Below are 21,349 nucleotides of genomic sequence, written 5' to 3' on the forward strand. Positions count from 1 at the left end.
ATTAGTGATGAATGATAATATACTTTTTATTGCACAGATTTTAAAGCGTAAATATAAATATGTAGAGTATACAGTATGCAAATATAATTCTGTTTCTTTAGGAATTTAACGAATTTAACATTCAGCAGTATTCATTCAAATCAGATTAATGTCACAAGTTAATTATAAAAGATTTGTTGATTTCATTAAATTCCTGTGTGATCTTTTAAACTACAAATAAAACCATTCCTGGCTTCCACACAATGCTGCGTTCATATGCTCCTCGTAAAAACCTCTCCTTTAGTGTTTATTGTGGAACATTTTTATTGTTTCTTCAAGAGGCTTTTGGTCGCAAGTAAGCAAATAAATAACACATAGTCAGTATTTTAAGGTGACCAGTGTTGTTTTTGACGTTGTAGAAAATAAATTAAATAAAGTTACTTTGTTTAAATTGAACCACGTTTAACCTGGACGTTTATTTTAATACGTTGACACAACAAGATGGCATCATCAGCTGATGAGAGAGCTTGTGTACTGTCCGAACATGAATGTGACAACTCGATAACTTACTTATTTGGCAGAAAGTACAATTCTTTTTAGAAGTGTGTCAAACCGTCCATAAAACCTCCGACAGCATTTGAATGCATCTGGCGCGATTAAATGACGTCAGTTACGCGCCACAATAACATACATGTGGAATGGTGGCTCAGTTGAATGGCGTGTGATTACTTTCTTACTGCTTCGTTGTCGTGACATTAAAAGTAACGATATTTTATTGACCATTAAATGCAACCAGTGAGTTTCCCGCCAAGCCTTGTCAACCAGCTAACTTCAGAAACGTTAGCAGGCAGCTAACTCTCAGCTATCTGCACTGATGGCTGATGACAGTGTGAGAAGTGAGGCTTCGTCCCAGCTGGACAATGAAAACACAGAAAATAAGACTGGGAGCAGTAATGGAGAAGCTGCAGCAGAAAACCAGACTCTGTCCAAAAGGCAGAGGAAGAAGCTCCTGAAGCAGCAGAAATGGGAAGAAGAGAGGGAGCTACGAAAGTAAGAAAGCTTATTTTAACACTCATTCGTGCTTTTATTGCTGCATTTAGGTGTGTCTACAGTTGTCTGTTAGTGTAGCATATAATGCACTTTGTACTGTTTAAACTGAATATCAAATTATTAACTTTAGAGGTATGTCACACCCAACTCCATTCAAAAGTCTGCCTATTTAAGGCTAGTTCTGTCACGCCAAACTCCATTCAAAAATCGGACAATTTAACTTGGTTGACTTGCACCTAGTGACAAATTTAGTATTTTAATTTAGTGTAGTTGTGTGATTGATGGTTATGGGAGAGTTTGCAGTTTAGTGTCACATCATTGCTCATGTTGATAGTATCTGTGCTGTGCTTTCCGCTGCAGGCAGAGACGAAAGGAGAGGAAGCAGCAGCGTCGCCTGGAGAGGCAGAATCATCATGAAGAGGAGGGAGGAGGAGAAGCCCACAGTGCCAGGAAACGTCTACGTAGAGAGGTGATGCCCAGCTCACTCAGGCTGGTGGTGGACTGCAGCTTTGATGATCTCATGCTGGTCAAGGTAAGCAGTTTTAGGAGACAGTTCAGAAGGTTATCCACCATGTGTAGATTCAGAGATATTACTTGGCTTTTATCGATCAACATTCTTGTCTCTTCAGGATGTCTGCAAGCTTCACAAACAGATCCAGAGGTGCTACGCTGAGAACAGACGAGCCTTACATCCAGTCCAGGTGAGAGGATACTGATGAACACATGAAATCAGTAGAGACAATCCTGTCTAATGCATGGATGCATGAATGGACCTCTGCTTTGCTCTCTCCAGTTTCATCTAACAAGCCTCGGAGGACAGCTGAAACAGAGTATGGATGCAAAAGACAAAGGATGGGTAAACTGGAAGGTAGGCAGCCAGATTTGTACCAAATCAATTAACACTAGAGTGAGTCTCACCATGAATGACAAACATAAACCAGTCTAAATCTGCCAACATGTATTCACTTGGATGGAAAGTAATTGAAAATGCTGCAAAATGGTAAATAGATTCAAATATATTTTTTACAGAGAAGAGAAACTATGTGAAGCAACATTTTCTACAGGTCTGTAGATTTAAACACTACTTTTTCTCAATTAAATGTGAAATGTGATATAAGGTGTATTCGTAAATTGTCAAACTTGAACAACATGGTGACTGTCCAAATTTATGTAAAATTATTTAATTATTGTATTTAAATGCAGAGCATGTAATCTGATTTCTAAATAGCATCAAAAGTTATCTTAAAAAGAATATAATTTAGAAAAAGAAATTCTATTCTTAACTGATATTGTTAGTGAAATCATATTTTCTAGTGTAATTTTCTCTTGGCATAAAACTCCCTTCAGTAGCATTTACACAATATGGAAGATTAAAGATGCCTACATTTAAAAAAGTCAAACAAAAATAAAGTGAAATAAAATACACATGCACTATATGTATTTCCTATTTTATGCATGCAAAACATATGTTAAAAAGACAAGGTAAAAGGATTAGGAATAAACGTAGTTCTATGCTACTCTTAGTAATATTACACACCTTCACTTTGTTTTCCATGTTGATTTTTAATGTAGCTGGAAAAATACATGTCATCATTTAAACAAGTTCAGTAATTAAATATAAAAGGCTACTGTAAATAAATATTTTATTTATTATTACGAATGATGATGATGATGATGATAATAATAATGATGATAATAATAATAATAATAATAATAATAATAACACATTTTATTTATAAAGCACGTTACATTTTAACCCTCGTATTGTCTTCATTTTTACTACGCACCTTGTCCTCCAGGGTAAATTGACCCGGTCTTGTTCAACTGTTTATAAAGCATGAAATATAAAATGATCATCAATTTTTTTGTTTCACCTTTTCATTGAACTTGGTTCCAACACATTAACATATATGTCACACTTATTTTTGTAATATATGGTATGATAGACCCCATTTACATAACAGTATACCTCATTTTTGAGTTAAAAAAGCAGAAATTCTGAATTATTTTCACCATGGTTTTGATCAGAGGCACACAAGTGGATGGAATACCACAGATTGGTATATGTCAAAGTTTAGTCAGGATATTGTTTTGAAACCACTTAAATTGTTTTAATGGCAGCAAATAGTCACACCTGTTGGACTGTTTAGAAAGCATGAAGTATAAAATGATCACACAATTCTGTGTTACACCTTTTAGTCAACTTGTTTCCAACACATAACCACATATTTTACATTATTGTTTTGTAATGTACGGTGTGATAGACTTCATTTACATGAAATGTCAAATTAACCTGTCTAGTTCGACTGTTTATGAAGCATAAAGTGTCAAATGATCACATCATTCTGTTGCATATTTTTAGCCAACTTCATTCCAACTCATTACCACATATTTTAAACTTATTTTACACCTCATACCATGCTTTTCAATGAAATAAGCAGAAATTATTACTTATTTTTGGATCACCACTGACACTCCAAAGGGGTCAAAATGAGGTCAAGCCAGTGATATAGTGTAGGTCATCTTCCTCATGCTGTCTCAGAGTGAAATGTGAAATGCCCCAAGGATGCTATACACTCTGTCTTTTGTTTATTGTTATCTTGTCCCCAATTGGGGAAAGGCATATCAAAGGTGTAGCTTGTGTTTTGACCCAATATAAAAGCCCAGTGCTTTGAAGTGTGTTTGAGTGTGTGTAGCCCCATGTAGGTAGATCAGAATTGTGATGTAATCAGATTTACACACCTGTAGCTTTGAAATTGTGTGCGTGTGTGTGCGTGTGTGTGCATGTGTGTGCGTGTGTAGCCCCATGTAGGTAGATCAGAAGTTGTGATGAAATCAGGTTTACACATCTGTAGCTGTGTGTGTGTGTGTGTGTGTGTGTGTGTGTGTGTGTGTGTGTGTGTGTGTGTGTGTGTGTGTGTGTGTATTGTGCTGGAAAGCGCAATAGCGTGACCCATTACAGCACTAAATGTGACCAGGTCAAATTGACCCGGGAAGACCATAGGTGCTATACATTTTAATAAAACACATAATTTAACAAAAATAGTCATAATTAATTTTTCTTGCAAAGAACATAGTATGGAACCACCCATGTAATCTTGAGGCAATTATATGTAAGAAACTCAATAAATGCATAAAAGGGAAATATAAAATAATGAAATGAAATGATTTTTAATAAGACACTGTATACATGCACAGATAAACCCCTCAGTTTTTACATGGACTCCCCTTAATGTACTGTATGTGTATGTGTGTGCAGGATATTACCATCTCAACAGAACACTACAGTGAAGTTGTGGCTAAGGAAGAGCTGGTGTACCTGACGTCTGACTCTCCCAACGTACTGGAAGAGCTGGACCCAAAAAAGGCCTATGTGATCGGAGGCCTGGTGGACCACAACCACCATAAGGTCAGTCTGCTGGTTTGACTGACTAAGCTGAATAGGTGATGGAGAAAATGCTTCCAAGTGTAATGTTTGTATCCTACTTCCTGATTTTGAGCTGGTCAGTCTTCTGTTTGGTTCATAGGGGATCACCTTTGACAAAGCCAAGGAGCTGGGGATCGATCATGCTCAGCTTCCTCTGAGCAGCTTCGTCAAGATGAACAGTCGGAAGGTTCTGGCAGTCAACCATGGTGAGCACTAATAGCAATATGTGGCAGTGATATCAGGTGTTTTGAAGCAGTGTAGTAACTAGAGGGAAGGGCTTAGTGTACGATTCTTAATGTTCCTAGCTGTAGTTGTATGAACAATGGTTAAATGGCTAAGTGGTTTGACTCTCAAACTTGTTCCCAATGCTCAGATGCTCTGGTTTGGTTTTGAAAGTGTTTTCATCTCTCTCGCAGTGTTTGAGATCATCCTGGCGTATCTGGAGAAGGGCAGCTGGCAGGAGGCCTTCTTCACCATCCTGCCTCAGAGGAAAGGAGCGGTGGCTGTCAGTAAGGACGGAACAGCCGCTCAGGAAAAAGACGAGGAGGATTCCGACTCAGACTCTGACCCTGACACACCAGACCAAACTGAGAAAAATGCTTAAAACAGCTCATAAGTTTGGACATCTGATGCTATAAAAACAAAGACTACGTTTGGATTTATTGATGCTAGGACTGTTCGAAAGAGTGATGTTCCTGTTTCTTTATCATATTTTTTTGTTACTCAACATATTTATTGAAAGTTTTAATTTACGCCTATTTTAATGGCTCAGAACTTAGTTGAACTGCTGATTTAAATGGAACATTTTGAATTTGCTACAATTTTAGCTAGAATATTCAGTTGGTGTACATTCAAGAACATAATTCTAAGTCTTTTTTTTGTTCAGAGCTGAAAGATAAAGCTCATATTTGTGCCAAATTAATGTTTCAAACAGCATAAAGACTACACATGACCATGAATGTCAGTGGCCCTGAAATTCCTTTTAGTATTTTAAACATATATTTTCTGCAGAACAAGAATCTATAAGAGTACAACAGAGAATAATGTCATCAGTATTAAAATTGAAAGAGAAAATATATTAATATTTGGGATGCACTGATTGTGGAATTTTGGGCTGACACGATAACCATTTTTAAAACAAGAATTTGACCAATAACCAATATATATATTGATACAGGTTTTTTTTTTATTGTTTTGGATGATGTTTTGTTATTATTTATTCTGCAGGTAAACAAAGAAATGATTGTAAAAAAACAAACACAATCCAAACAAACTGAATAGTTTTACAGTAATTCATTACATTATTTTGATGAGCATAAACTCAGTCATGCTAAAAAAAAAAACAATTGCTTCAAAATCCCTTTAGTCTGCTAAACAATTAACTACTTAAGAAGAAAATGTTTGCATAGTTGTACTTCCATATCTACTGCTACTATTGCTACAACTGTCAGAGTCTGACTGCAAATAACCGGAACATCGGCCACTGACATGGGTGAATTGTATCTTACTTATCGATAGGCTGACGTTAGTCATCAAGGAGAATATCGGCAGATATATCGGTGCATCCCTAATTAATTTTACACTATTATTAGGACATATCAGACCAAAATACATGTTAATAAATGTAAATATAAAACCCTCACTATTGTACCAGTATATACAGTATGAGATGCCAGCCTCACAAGAGCAGAAAGTGTCTGAGACATTAATGAACTGAACTATACTACCATGTTGCTAACAGCTCTGCAGCTATTATACTATTCTATGAAGACAGATTTGAAAATGATAATACTGCTTAGGACGAAATATTTGATATTAAAAATTATTCTATAATTGACTGGGGACCTAGCTGCTGAGGCCCCTATCATGGACGACTTCTCGGGACTAGTCACCTTTCTCTGACTTTTTGCTTTTGCTAATATGCTTCATTTGATGCTAATATTTAATGCTAATATTTCCCGCTAATTGGTTTGACGAACCTTGGAACCAAGTGGCCAATTAAAGGCCACTAACCTCAATGGCGACACATTATAGTCATAGCGGATAAGCTGTAAAGGAAAGAAACTGAAAACGTTTTAGGAGAGATACTGCTTAATGTCTCCCATATTAGGTGGCTCAACTCAGGTTGCTGTGGCAACTACACCGGACGTTGTGGTAACTAGGGTAACAAGGTAAGGCGACGCTAAACCAGAGAAGAGTACAGGCTTCAGTGAGATGTAGCCGTAGCTTTGTTAGTTTGTTTTTATCACTTTTAATAGGAGAGTCCAATGTCTCGAAAAGCACTGAAAGTGGTGGTTGAATTAAAGTTCAGAGCGGTAAGATTCGCCTTTTTCCTAATTAAGTGTATTGGTGCTGAATAGAAAATGGCAGGACCAACTCTAGTCTACATTCTTACCACTGTCGTTTTAATATTGGCCCTGTACACTGACAATAAACACGATTTAAAATGCTGTATGGAACGTGACTTTGAAATTCGACATATATGTAATGAACCGAATATTCGTTTAATGAATGAAAATTATGTATGTGTATGAAACTTGAATATTTCATTCCTTTGCACTATGTTCAACATGATGGTGAATTTTACAAAAAGTTCTCAGTAATTATTAACAAGACATTCAACACTGAGAGTTTGAGAGAGCTCACAGTATTTTCATTTAGTCCTGTTTTCCATTTCCTCTCCACTCCATCAGTTCACTGTTGACTCAAATAAGCATGCTGTCTCCTTGTTAAAGTATCCATATTTATTTAATATTGAATTGAATATTAAGGAAGGCATTTTATATTGTATCCTGAAATACAATTCGCAATTCAGTTTTTTGTAACATTGTCAAAAAAAAGTGTATTGGAGTGCATTATACTACTGGTGTTTCTAATATTTTGCCCCTGTCATGTAAGTTAATGGAGTGGACAAAATATTAGGAACACCAGTCAATATAAGGCACCATATACATCACCACCATTCACTATGACCTCAATAATAAACATAAAGTAGAATGATTACCTTTCTGCTAATGTCAGCAAAAACTGAACATGTATAAGCTTCATAACAGTAGAATTTATAGCAGAGCTGTTGTATTGGATTGGTGTTCCTAATAAAGAGGTCAGTGAGTGTGTTCATAATCTAACAGCACAGGTATTTTACAATCAGACTTAAGTGATTTTCAGTGTTTCTGGGTATGCTGCAGTGTTATCACTGTAAACTCTAGCTGAGATCCCAAAGTTACCAAATATTCTAAATATGTCATACTGACTCTTGGGCAAATTAATAGATAACTAAATGAACTAGATAAATCACAGAATGTTCCTTTAAATCATAGCATAAAGTAATTTAGGACTTTTGTTGCCCTCTGTTGCCCTCTGCTGGCAGCCAGAAGAAAATGGCTCAAACACAGAACACATTTTATAGCTTTTTGAAGAAACCAGCAGTCTGAGGCAAAGAGACTGAAGAGGAAGGCCTAAAACCAGACAGACACACCATCATCACACCTCATCTGAGCCCATTCTGGAATAGACTGCCACACCCCATGTTGCACCATTATCACCATCCAGAGCGCAACTCCACCGTCTCCTGAGACTGACAGATGCTTACTAAATATAGCCTCTCCTCATGTAGATGAACTAATATTTACTCCTCCTCTGTTCTCAGGTTTCTTGTCCCGGAGTTCATCTGTCAGTCAAGGATGATATCTACCTCAGCATGTGCTTCATGGGCCAGTACCGTCAGTCTGAATGTGTCCCTGCTGTCTTCCCTCTGCTGTTTCATGAGAAGATGACCTTTGAGAAGGCAGGTGTTTGCTAATTATTCATGTGGGAGGAAGAAAGATAAGAAGAGGCAAGCTTTGAATAATATGAAGTAGTGCAGAAGCTATAACTGCTCTGCATTACTGAACTATTAAAAGTGTGTAAGGGTAGATAGGACTGTGAATGTATTAAACTCAAATGGCTTGTGAGTTTTCCTCCTTTTATTGCATATATTATTGCAGGTATTAATGAGTTATTTCTAGTTAAGTTCAACCTCCATAAAGTCTATTGAGACCTCCCGTAGATAAACTTTATTAATATCGTTGCTAAAATAATAAAACTTAATAAAAGAAAAACCACAATCAGCAAAAAGTAAGGCATGATTTTCTTTTGTTTCTAGATTTTCAGGCATGCAGTTGACCCTGGAGACATCGCTGTAATGCTTGAGTGTAAGTTGCTTCATATTTGTATACAGTTCTATGTGGCAGGTATTGTATTAGTTAATAAACTGACACACTCATAATCCTATTCTTAATCGTCTCTCATATATTAAACAGGCTTTATCATCATTTTTTGGTGTGTTAGCTGCCCAATCTTTCAAAATAAGATAAAAATGTCAAAATGATCTTGACTCATGGAACATTCACTAGCTCTTTCTAAGACTTTCAACCACACTTCATCAGCGTTATCTCATGACAGGAGTATGGAACAATGAAACTGAGTAACTGAGCACAACTGACTAAAACTTATGAAGATAGTGAAACATGATTGAAAGCCCAGGAAAAGGCTGGTATGTTTCAAATGTGTAGTAGTATGGAGCTGTGTGAAATCTGTCTCCAATGATGCCACTTGAGTTTGAAAAGTAATAAAATCAGTCAGTGGTTGAGTTGCATTGTGGGTAATGTAGGCAGCAGATTTTTATAACAAAAATGAATGTGCAGAGTAAAAAATATGATATATCTGATTCTGCAACATTGATTTAGATTTCTTTTGAACTTCAAAGTATCACACCTAAGGGATAGAAAGTGCATTCATGCGTTGGAGTAATTTTAAATTGAAAGGCAGTAATAATATTATTTTTACTCCATGTGTGTATAGTATATACCTAATATTATCACAATAATCTGAACGAATGATTATTATATGTTGAGATGTATTTCAAATATATTAAACCTGGTTTTCTTTATAAAACTATGAATATCCTCATTGTGAATTTGAGCTATGGGCCCCTAGTTCTATAGTGTATCATACAGCAGTATTTGCTGCTGTATGATACACCATTGATGGCATCTGCACTGCCAGTGGCAACCAGACTAAAATGTTGGAGCTAATTAAACATAATGAGTCATCTCAACTGAATCTCATCACAGTTAATCAGAAGTTTACAGAGTTTCAGCAGCCTCTACACAAACAAATCATAATTTACCTGAGCAACATTTTAATAAGAAACAACAACATGTATCTCATATGCTGTGAAATCAGTGTTTTATTTCCTATGGTGAGATTAACATGCTTTGTGTGACCTCTATTGTATTTATAGCTTGTTTTATTTTTTATCATACAGTAATATGCATTCTGTCTACTTGAGATCTGATATTATGGATCTTTTTGAACCTGATACGTCTTCTCCACAGATGAGACAGTAAGGATTGAACTGGTGCAGCTGACTCATCCAGGTGAGCTTATTTTTGTTTTCTTTTTTCATATCCATATTTTCTATTCTTTGTTTACTATGTTGCTTTTATAATTACAGCTATATCTGCACATTCTCAAACTGTATTCCGATTTCTTAAATTGTCCATCAGTCCTTGACGTTTGTGTGTTTGTGTACAGTGGGAGACACTCTAGCCTGCTTTGAGGAAGATGCTCGACGTTTTTTATTCCCAGAGCCCAAACTGGTTCCATCATTCTCTGGAGTGGACCGAGAGGTTCTGATGTCCCGAGCACCGTACTTTCCTGTAGGTGCAATCCTGATACTTTAAAGTGTAGAGTAATGTTAACTATTGTCTGCACATAGCCTGAAGGTATTTTATGTTGCCTTTTAATGTTCTGAACCCTTAAGGAGCATCCACACTCAGTTTGGGATGTTGTTGAAATTGTCTGAAAACACTAAACACAAAACACTGCTAGGTTGAAGATTAAACAAATATTATTGTACCATAAGGAGACAGCATATATACAAAATGACACCAGCTCATCTCAACAAGCAAATAACAAACCTAATCTATTGTAATCTCTGAAGGAACATAGAAATGATCTGTACTTTTACAGGGACCCACTTGTTTAAAGTTAATATTGTTTCATATATTTAGGCTGGTGCTGTGGCTCAGGAGATAGAGCATGTGAATGTGCCATCAGCGTATGAATGAGTGTATGAATGAGTGTATGAATGGGTTAATTTAACTTGTAGTGTAAAAAGTGCTTTGAGTTATAGAAAAGCACTATGTAAGTACAGTCCCTTTAGCATTTACCATATCTCTCCAGAAAATGAAAATGATCATTATTGAATTTGCTGTCCACAGTTCAAATTCATTGATTCATACTGTCACAATGCCTCTATGGCAGGGAAGCATCATGAAATGGTATGTGATTATAACACCTCCGCTCTGTTTGCCAGGGTATTGCTCCACGGTTGGAGTTTTCCACTAAAACGACCATCATTGAGTGCTCAGCTGATGCAGAGATCAACATTTACCCCAATGTGCCCATGGTAACCATTATGTTAAGTGACTCAAAATGTCTGTAGAGTCTACTAAATACAGGTATAATGTAAAACTATTCACTGAAAGTGTTCAGCTATGATGACTTCACCAAATGTTGAAGCTGACAGAAAATCTTTATTTATCACTGGCTTTTACTTATTTATTTTTTTAGGTTGCAGGTTTTAATGGTAAGGCTGGTGCTTTTTTTTCTTAAATACTCAAAATCCAATGAAAGATTAAAAAATGTAATTATACCTACTTACAATTATAATAAAACATATGTATATATACAGTATGTGTGGACTATATTCAAATTCAGTCCATTATGTAATTAGGATCAGTGCACATAAAAACAAGTCTAACAGTGATCACCTTTATAATTAATACAATGTATAATTAATCAAACTATTAATTAAACAAACAGAGATTTCATTTTTCTCAGCTTTTATGACTTCCTAGAATGTGTGGGCTGATTTTTTCTGTTTTTTCAAAAGAGATGCTACAACACAAGGAAGGAAGTAAAATCAAAAGCAATAACACATTAAAACTGAGCAGAGCAACCGGAATCAATGAATAAAATAGTAAAGCAATAAAACAAAAGGACTTTGGTTAAGGTCAGATTATGGTTTCGGTTAAATGTTAATTAAAGTTCTTCAATAGTTAAACCAAAGTCAGCATTTTTCCTCAAAGTGCTGAGTGCCTATAAACAGAAGCATGAAAAAGCTGAATAATGCTGGAGATGTATCTAGCAAATATGAGTAGGCAGTATTATAAAACCTGATATTCTAGTTTCTAGAAAGCTAATGAAATATGTTGCTAGTGAACATTTGGTGACTTGCAAGATATGTTAGCTTTTCCTCATTATGTTGATAAAACACAGTGTGGGTGGCATTATGTTTCTAACAAAACATGTTTGCTGTTATAATAATGTAATTAATGTAATATTGAATTCTTAGACAGTGTTGACATACATGCATATATATATACATCTACAGATACACCATTAGGTTGAATCTGTTCTATATTCTGGGGCCAGTGCTTTCAAAGTAACTAATGTTAATGTTAATTTTAATATGTATAGAAAACCAATGCAATAACATTTAAATACCCTTAAAAAGCCTGAGACATGAATATAAAAACTATAAAGCCCTTCCAAATCTCTGATGGATAAGGAGGATTTTATTTTGATGATGGCAGCTTCTTATGTTAAGCGTAACTTTTGAGACATCTTCTCTTTTTTTTCTTCCAGAGGTCGGTGACAAAGAGGAGCAGGAAATGCTCCAGCAGGCCCAGGACCTCCTCTCCTCAGAGGAAACAACCTCAGACTCAAGGAAGGAGACAAAGCAGCTGGGTTGTCAGAGAAAGACTTCCTAGATCCCAATCTCTGTCTCCACTGAGGGCTGGAAACAGCCAGCGCCTGGCCCGGCTCAGCCTGGCCAGCTGGGACAAAAGCAGGAGCTCTCAGCCTGTAAGTTCACACAACACAAACAGCACAGCACTGCTTTGTGATTGGGACAGCAGACATCTTTATTGTAAAATGAAGATTTAAAAAAAAAAAAAAAAGACCATCATTTTCAGCCAGGAGATGGCAGAGAAGAGCTAAGTTGTTTATTTTTACAGCACTGGGCTTACTGTGTATCCTTCAATTTGGAGCCTATCTAATACAAATATGATTCTGAGCTCTCTCACCTTTCTAAACTCGGCTCCTCTCACATTTTTTGTAACATTTCTATCTATGAGAAAGTTGTAGTCAGTCGTAGTAAAGCACAGAACAACTCATTTTAAAGTTCGGTGGATACTTTAAAGACAGATACCCATAAGCAAGCCCCTTAACTCCAGCTGTACCAGTGGATTTACTCAGGGGTCAGCAGGTCAGACTGTGGTTGTACTGGGTATCTTCCAGGTCTGAATGTGTGTAACTATGTGAGCGTTTATCAGGATGTTTTTGGAAAACAGAGCCTGGCTGCCAGTAAAGCTTCCCAGAATAATTAATGATAAGGTTGAGAAACCCTGGACATTTATTACTCAACTGGACACAAATGATTAGAAACCTGAATACTGAATCATGTATGCAGGGATATGGCTAATGCCTGGTGTTAGTGTATAGTGTCTTCAGGTTTTGAATGTTGACTTTGTATATTTTGCATCACTATTGTCTTGCATCAGGATGTCCATGGTTCCAGAATACTGAGATCAATAGACAGACTAGTTTTCTTTAAACTTGTGGCTTAGTGACTTTTTTTTTTTTTAAGTAAAGTTTTAGTAAGGTTAAAGCAGGAGTATTTAACTTTTGGTGAACAGCAACCACGATGCCAATAAGTGGAAGAGCAAGATTCTGTTGAGTTCTTAGAAGAAAAACAAATATGTCGCCCAGTGAGGTTTAGTGTGTTACTTCTATTTCAGAAGGTTTGCGCATACACTGTCTGTTCTCACACTGTCTTCAATGGGAAACATTGAGGTACAGTGGCAAGAGTGGGAATCCTGACAGCGATGAACCTACACAGAATTACGCTACCTGCTCAGCACCAAACTGCAAGCAGACACAGTTAGCTGTAGACTAGCTGGTGAACATAGTGGAGCATTTAGCAGCTAAAGAGACACATTTTTTTCCTAGGTGGTGGACCCCAAAGACAGAACTACAAGGAGAATGAATATTGGACTTTTGAAGGGTCATGATGAAGGGTGAAGACATAATCTGTCATTCTGTGTTCACAATTTGAGTGGCATATGTATATTGTCTTTTGCTGTTTTTTTGTGTATTAGCCACAGAGGACATACAATTTCGTTGTACTGCTGTGCAATGACAATAAAGGCATTGAACTGAATTGAATTGAATTGAAAAAATCAGTTGTTGCAGATTTAAAGTTAAAGATACAGTTTCTGATTTGCTTGTAGTGTCCAATAGTAGCAATATGTAAAATCAGGGAGTAAACCCATCCATCCATCCACCCATCTATCCATCCATCTTCTACCACTTATCCGGGGTCAGGTTGCGGGGGCAGCAGCAGCCTAAGCAGGGAAGCCCAGACTTCCCTCTCCACGTCCACTTCGTCCAGCTCTTCTCGGGGGATCCCGAGGCGTTCCCAGGCCAGCCAAGAGACATAGTCTCTCCAGCGTGTCCTGGGTCTCCTACCAGTGGGACGTGCCCTGAACACCTCACCAGGGAGGCGTCCAGGGATGCATCCTAACTAGATGCCCGAGCCACCTCATCTGGCTCCTCTCATCGCGGAGGAGCAGCGGGTCTACTCCGAGCTCATCCCGGATGACCGAGCTTCTCACCGTATCTCTAAGAGAGAGCCCAGCCATCCTACGGAGGAAGCTCATTTCGGCCGCATGCACCCATGATCTTGTTCTTTCGGTCACTACCCAAAGCTCATGACCATAGGTCAGGGTAGTAAACCCTTATCTTTGAAATCAGAAAGTCTTAAGGAAGGAACCTACAGCGAGTTAACAAAAGTATATTTGCTTTTCTGTCTCCTCTTTCCTGAGTACCATAAAACGGTCAAATAAAAGCCAACCTCTTTTCCGGCGATGGCTCCAGCCCTGGTTAGCTAAACTGATATAAACCCTGTAGCACTTTGACCCACGGTGTCATCATCCCTCTGTGTTTTAGATGCTGGCTTCGTGGCCTGGAGCCAGTCGATCTGCCTCACCCCACCGTTCTGTAGTGTTTACCAACTCCTCTTCACCTTTGACCAGGTCTTCATCTACTGGTAAAAAGCCTCATATAAAGTTGTTTTCTTGCTACTAAGCATGCTTTACAGTCCCAAACAACTTACCGTAATATCTTGTAAAATGCACCACGATTATACTGCTCTGTTGACATGGCCCAATTCACTGTAACAAGCTGTTGGACTGGAAGTGTGTTGATGTATTTGCAGTTTAGTACTTAGCTGTAATCTACTCACAGTTAGGCTTCTGTCATCAAAGAAATGCATACCTGTTGTGACTTTTCCTCTTTTTGTTGTTTTAGTGAGATATTCTCCTACTGGCCGAAGACAGTCTTTATCTAATGGTTTGGTAGGAACTATTTCCTCGTCTTTCACTTCTTGGACTGGACATTTTGGGGTTTATTGGATGTGGTTTTAATTTTGAGAAACACAAAACACTGAAATTGAAGACATTTTGGGAAATATGCTATGTTGGTAGCAGGGGGAAAAAGCTAGCCTTACTCAAAGTGGAAAAGCAAAAGCGTTTTCCAACACATCTAAAGCTCACTAATTTCACATTGATCTTGCTGTTTTAATCTGTACATGACAGTTTGTGGTTTTTATGTGGAACTATGTCTTATCAGTCAGCAGCCGGTTGTAGTGACCATCAGCTCCCTTGGTGTCTTGTTACAAATATCAGGTGTTGTGTCTGTACAGAAATCAAAACCTGTGCCCATAAAAGTGTCTGGCAACCCCGAGTTGTAACTGGTGACGCTGCACAGAAGTACTTGGTGGATGGATATACAGTTGTTTGACAAGAAATAGTTCCAGTTCATAATTCCTCCTACTGTAAAACCACGGGCTAGCTGTTTCCCCCCTGTCTCAAGACTTTATGCTCAGCTAAGCTAACAACATCCTGACTCTTGTTCCATATTTAACAAGAAATTGATATCAACCTCTGCATCTTTTTCTCAGAAAGAGAGTCAATAAATATTTTTTTAAAAAGGTGGAACTACTCCTTTAAAATACCACTGGTATAGCATTATGGATTCCAACTGAACCGACTGAAAGTGTTGACCCTTCCCTGCTTCTGTTGGTAGGATGGAGGTGTATCTGAAAGTGATTCCAGCTCTTCAGAAACACAAGACCCTCTCGACTCCCACCAAGGTCCTGAACCTTCAGCTTTGTGGCGATCTTACAGGGAACAAGCTAGACACAACAGGTCCATTTCTTGACTAGTTTTGAATATTGACATTGGTGGTGCTGCTTTTTCCACAACTGAATGTACTAATCTGAGCTGTCTTCAATTAAGTTTTGGAGCTGTTTGAAGGTGGAGATTGGCTAGCAATTTTCCTCTGCTTCCAATCTTTGTGCTAACATGGAGCTACAGTATCTCTGCTTTGCATGTTAAGTTTTGTCATATTTCATAACTAATTGACAAATTCCCTGGTTGTTTCAGGTCTCAGTCCTGTTCTCACAGAGAATGGGAAGAGGTCCACGAGCGTGTTCGGGGACTTCTTACAACACCAAAAGCTGTACGCCGACTTGTCTACGTAAGCAATGCAAATGTTAGACTCAGCAATAGATGTTGGTATATGAATATGTGTTTCAGTCTGGTGTTAGACTTGGTGCCATGTTTCTGCTGGCTATTTTATCTTGCCTCAAAATTCAATATTTGTGATATGCAGTTGTGTATATTTATGTGTTGCTTTGTGAACCATAAAGAAAATGTATTTTTTCCATCATATTTCTAATTACTGTAATTTCTCATAAAAATACCTCAACTGTGGTGGGGACTTAAATTGAAAACAGGCCTTTGTTTCAAATGTTCCCTATTTAATCATTATATTTCATTATATTTTTGTAAGAAATTCAACTTTGCTCCTTAAATGTTTCACATTAAAAGCCCTGCAATAGTTAAAATAGTATAATCCCTCCCATTCATGATTTTATTTTAATTTGGAATGCACACCAGCTTCTGTGGGAAGTGAATCTTTAAAGTACAGGTGATTCCATTCTTCAATGTTTTTGGTTTTTTTAACCTTACCATTAGTGATCCGCCTTTATTTATTTGTGCTGGCTGTAATTTTAGTATCTTCCCACCCATATGCAGCTAACATCTACGTCTTGTGTTTCAGGGGGCCACACACTGCGAGGTAGATGAGATTTTAACCAGGAGGTCCATCTCTCCAGGTCCACCATGATGCCCTGACTAGGCTCTTGAAAGGTGAGATGCAAGTAAAGAAACAATGTTGAATTAGAATTGCTGTAATCAATTCTGGGCCTCTTCAAGGTGAATGTTACAAAAGATGCTGTCGCTGATATATAGCATATGTGTCATGTATAACGTTTAACTTTTGTTTTCTGTCCATCAGGAGGAGAGATCGTCACCTTGCCAATGAAGTCTTCAGATATCATGAGTCTGATGTGTGTGAGTGTGCAAAACAGAGAGTTGTTTTATTGCAGTGGTTTGGTAAATGCACACATCTTGTATTAATGACTGGCAAAATAATTCTAATTTAAAAATAAACCTTTTAGAGCTGAAGCTTTTAGTTACATCTGTTGGAGCACAGCGTGTTGGCAGTGGTGTTGGCTTGACATCATTAACTGTCTATCCCGTTAATCTATCAAGCTGACATTGTCGAGTCCTCAGGTAAATCACGCGAAGACCATTAAAAGTAAATAGTGTCTATGGCAATTCGGGTTCTATGTGAACTACTGCCATATATCAGAGAAATAGCTGCTCACTATAACTGTGAGGCATTAAGCAGTGACTCTATCAGGAACATTGTGATCTATAGCAGAATGGCTCCTAAAACAGGACTCTATTTTCTTATACCAAGCAGTCAAACTATAGTGTAAACTTTGGTAGTTTACCTAACCTTTGCAGACTAAAGGTCTCAATATGCTTTAAATAATCTATGTTAGACAACATGTTTTGTGTAAAGGCACTAGTGTTAATACATGTTCCAAATGGCCAATGAGCTGTTGCTGACAGTAATGAGTTTCTGAGAAAAACTCTTCATGGGATTCTAACTGCTTGTGTGTCATGATCGGGAACATGCTATGTTTAAAGGGAATGGAAGTAGTAAATGTGATTTGCCAGTATTGTCACAGCCTTTTATAGTAGATAAGCATGTGATGTGCAGTTTGCTCTCTGCCATGCCATCCTTTTTGATATTACCACTCGGACATTCCAAAGTCAAAAGCCTTTTTTAAATGCCTGTTCAGTGAATGGAGAGAAAATAGATTCTTCTGTATGAACACTCTCACATACTATTTTTTATTATGGTGAGAATATGAACAAACTCAACAAAGTCAGAGGAAAATATTAGCGACTTTCTTTTATTAGCTTGCAGTTACACATAATGTAGTACATGTTGATTCACATACTGTAGGTACTCAAGTAGTTGTCTGTACAGAAAGTGGGTTGGTTGATGCCATCATAGTGTGCTTTTGATTGACAGATTTGCAAAAGATTATCTTCTATATGCCATCTGTGATCAATATAGAAATACAAACAAGAACCTTCATTCACCCATGTTTCATTTCAAATATGTATGGCCCTTTTGGCAGTGTAGGGACGACTAAAATGGAGACACACAGACTGTGATTCATGGATGTATGGAGGTGTGGCCCCATTTATTCCACGAAGCCAAAAAAGCCTTTTCCCATTGTAAAGAAATTACTGTGACATGGAGCCTGTAGAGTGTGAACACCAGAGACAACCACCAGCCAATCTGGCTAACTTTCAGTTTAGCCCTCTGCTAACTTGAATGGGGATAAAATAATTCCATCGTGGTGGCTCTTCTGGACTTTCAAATGTTTTCAGACCAAATGTATCAAATTCTGATTGGGAAACAAGTCATTTTGCAGGGGCTGTGACACCCAAAGCTTCATCCACTGATTTACAGACGTCTCTTTAACAATGTAAGTTATGGGAAAAACTATTTTTATGGCCCAATTGCATCACATGAAGGACCTGGAAGTTGTAATTACATGATTCTATGTCAAATTGGCTTCAAAGTCCACACACTTCCTGCAGGCTTGCTAAGACTGCTTTCCACACACAATGGATTCAGAAATGTTCACCTCTTGGAGGAAAGAAAAAAATGGAAGGCCCTTCAAGGCTTTATGAGAAACTTAGGCTAGATTTGTAACCCCACCATTGTAGTCATGTGATACTAAACTGGACATGGTAAACATTATTACTTTAATGAACTTGTATTCTGACAAAGTTCAGTTTTCATTACTGCATGACCATAAATCTATCTAAACATCTGCACGATAGTAGATCTGTACATCCCTCCATAAGATTCAGGAGAGGTATGACCATGTTTATTGTGATGTTAGAAAAGAAACCAAACAAAACAGGACCACTTTTAAACTTCAAAATGATTGATTATCATGCTGTGAACAGTGACTATGGGACCAACACTGGGACTACTGAATGTATATATTCAAACATACTGTAAATAAATAGCATAAATATAACAGCAGAAAACCCTCATTGATACCATTGTTGGTCCCATGTCATTTATTTTTTTAAACTGACTAATAAAAAGGTCAAACCACTTTTTCTAAGCTCAAGTACTACATTTTCAAGCATCTTAGTCCAGCTGCTGCATGGAGTCAAATACACAGCTCTCAGTTACAGAAATGGAAATACATATGTATAAAAGAGCGCAAGACTACAATTAGATAGGAGTTTTTTCTCCTACTGTCAGCATCACAAGTAACAGTGCAGCTGGCAAATGTTAACATAATTGCAGACACTTGTGGCATTTGCATCAAAGCATCAACTGTCATGTACATTCTATGGTGATGGCAAGGCCTGTCAGTCAGTCTGTCCAGATTTCAAAGGGGGAGATTATTGCCACCATCAAGCCCACATTCACACCCCAACGTAAGAACTATCAAAATGCTCAGCAGAGGGTGAACCCTTTCTAATGTCATTGCTGCTTTACCTTTCATCTTTCACCAACCTCAAGCTATCAACTTTTTACAAAATTACATAATTACATTTAGGCTGTAACTAATAATTATTTCCCTATTAATCATATAGAATATGTAATGTAATATGATGAAACCATGCCCATCACAACTTCCCTGAAACCAAACTTCATATCTTGTTTAGTCTGACCACTGATCATAAAATCCAAAGTTATACATTATATATATATTTCTTATATTAATTAAAGTGCTCTCATATAAAAGAAAAAAGAAAAGCTGGAAATTTGGACCGCTACGAAGATTTTGTCATTTTGCTTGAGAAGTGATTTTTAATTAATTATAATTGATCAATCCACTAATTGGTTTAATACTAGAGAAAATTCATGCTTACAAAAGTTAAGTACCGTTACTTTTTCATAAGCTTGTTTGTTAGCTATGGTTTCAATGACAAGTTGAAATTTCCTCTACAGGGTCTTCCCAACCTTTTTTGCACCATGGAACATAGATATATAGAGTATACTTGCTGCAAACTGGCTAACAGAGGTTCAGGGTCTGTCCCATACTGGTTCTTTTTAATCATGTGCAACAGTAACGGAACACTAGCACATTTAGATAGTTAAGTTATGGATGTTATTACTGACCGATGGTGTTTTGTGCTGATGTAGCTGATGCTACCTTGTAACGCAGTCTTTGATGTTATAAATGACACAACTTCTCTGAGCAATGCAACCAAAAACCTATTTGACTTTGGAAATGAAACTAACTAAGTGTTCAGGTTATGTACATCTGTGTTTCTGTAGCTTGTGTTAATTACTATTTTATTTTGGATTATATGGCTATTCACTTTTTAGCTGACATTTTTATGAGAAAAACAAAAAAGTTATGTCTGTGTCTTAAATACATAGCATGAGTCAGGAGGTGATAAGCTTAGCTTAGCTTAGTCATTGAAAAGGAGCTCAAACTACTAGCCTCTCCAAAGCTTAAAAATACACCAACCAACACCTCTAAAACTCCAAATATGTCATATCTCATTTGTTTATACAGACACGTTATCTGTGGATTCAGTTCTTTTCTGCAACTATTTCTTGACAGAGTGCTTTCCAGAATGCTTGCCATCTTGGTGTCGTTGCCAGATAGAAATACTTGGTGGATGCTTGTCTTAAACCACATTTCTGTTTGTGTTCTGATTGATCAATCTAGATCATTGTTGACTTTAGAAACGTTGTAGGCATATTTTTGAGCTTGGCTAGCTAGAAGACAAATAAGTGTATTTCCCAAAATGTCAACCTATTCCTTTAACAGCTGACCAAAGCTAGAGTTTGGTACATCCTAGAGTAGCTGGACTACCATTGGTTTAAGAGCATTTGAACATATTTCTACCCTACACCACAGCGAAAGTGTAGAAAAAAACACTTAAAAAGACACTCTAAATGTTGGATTATTGACACATAAATCCATTGTACAGTTGAACTGGTCTTGTTTTAGAAGGTACGATTTGGGGTTTCTAATATACTATATTATTTCCCCACACTGCCTAAACACAGACAATATTTATGATTAATATACTTTGCAATTGATCAACAAATGTTAGTGATTTGTTCTGAAAAAATGTCCTCAAATTTCACAGTGTTCAATGACTTCATAAGCCTTCTTTAATCATATCTAGTCTTTGTTGAAGTCTCCATAAAAGAAGTCTGTCTGCAGCTGGAGATCAGCATTTCTTTAACATATTGCTTCATGCAACTCGGTGAAAAACCTCTTTATATGTTTGGCACAGTTTAAATATACAGATAGATACAAGCAGTGCATTATGGGACACCGACATTCAACAACAGCCACACAAA

At 37.3% G+C, this 21,349-nt stretch overlaps 1 protein-coding gene across 1 annotated transcript; it reads left to right on the forward strand.

The window, feature by feature from the left end:
* The first annotated feature begins 707 nt into the window (after positions 1 to 707).
* Positions 708 to 5,419, forward strand: trmt10a (tRNA methyltransferase 10A). The gene is made up of 7 exons (XM_053343846.1): positions 708 to 1,029; positions 1,390 to 1,561; positions 1,659 to 1,730; positions 1,823 to 1,897; positions 4,289 to 4,438; positions 4,557 to 4,662; positions 4,873 to 5,419. Exons 1-7 carry the CDS (start codon positions 854 to 856, stop codon positions 5,058 to 5,060), a joined length of 939 nt encoding a protein of 312 aa, XP_053199821.1. The 5' UTR covers positions 708 to 853; the 3' UTR covers positions 5,061 to 5,419.
* Positions 5,420 to 21,349: the final 15,930 nt, after the last annotated feature.

This window comes from Scomber japonicus, chromosome 22, assembly GCF_027409825.1.
Source record: "Scomber japonicus isolate fScoJap1 chromosome 22, fScoJap1.pri, whole genome shotgun sequence".
NCBI classification, from domain to species: Eukaryota; Metazoa; Chordata; class Actinopteri; order Scombriformes; family Scombridae; genus Scomber; species Scomber japonicus.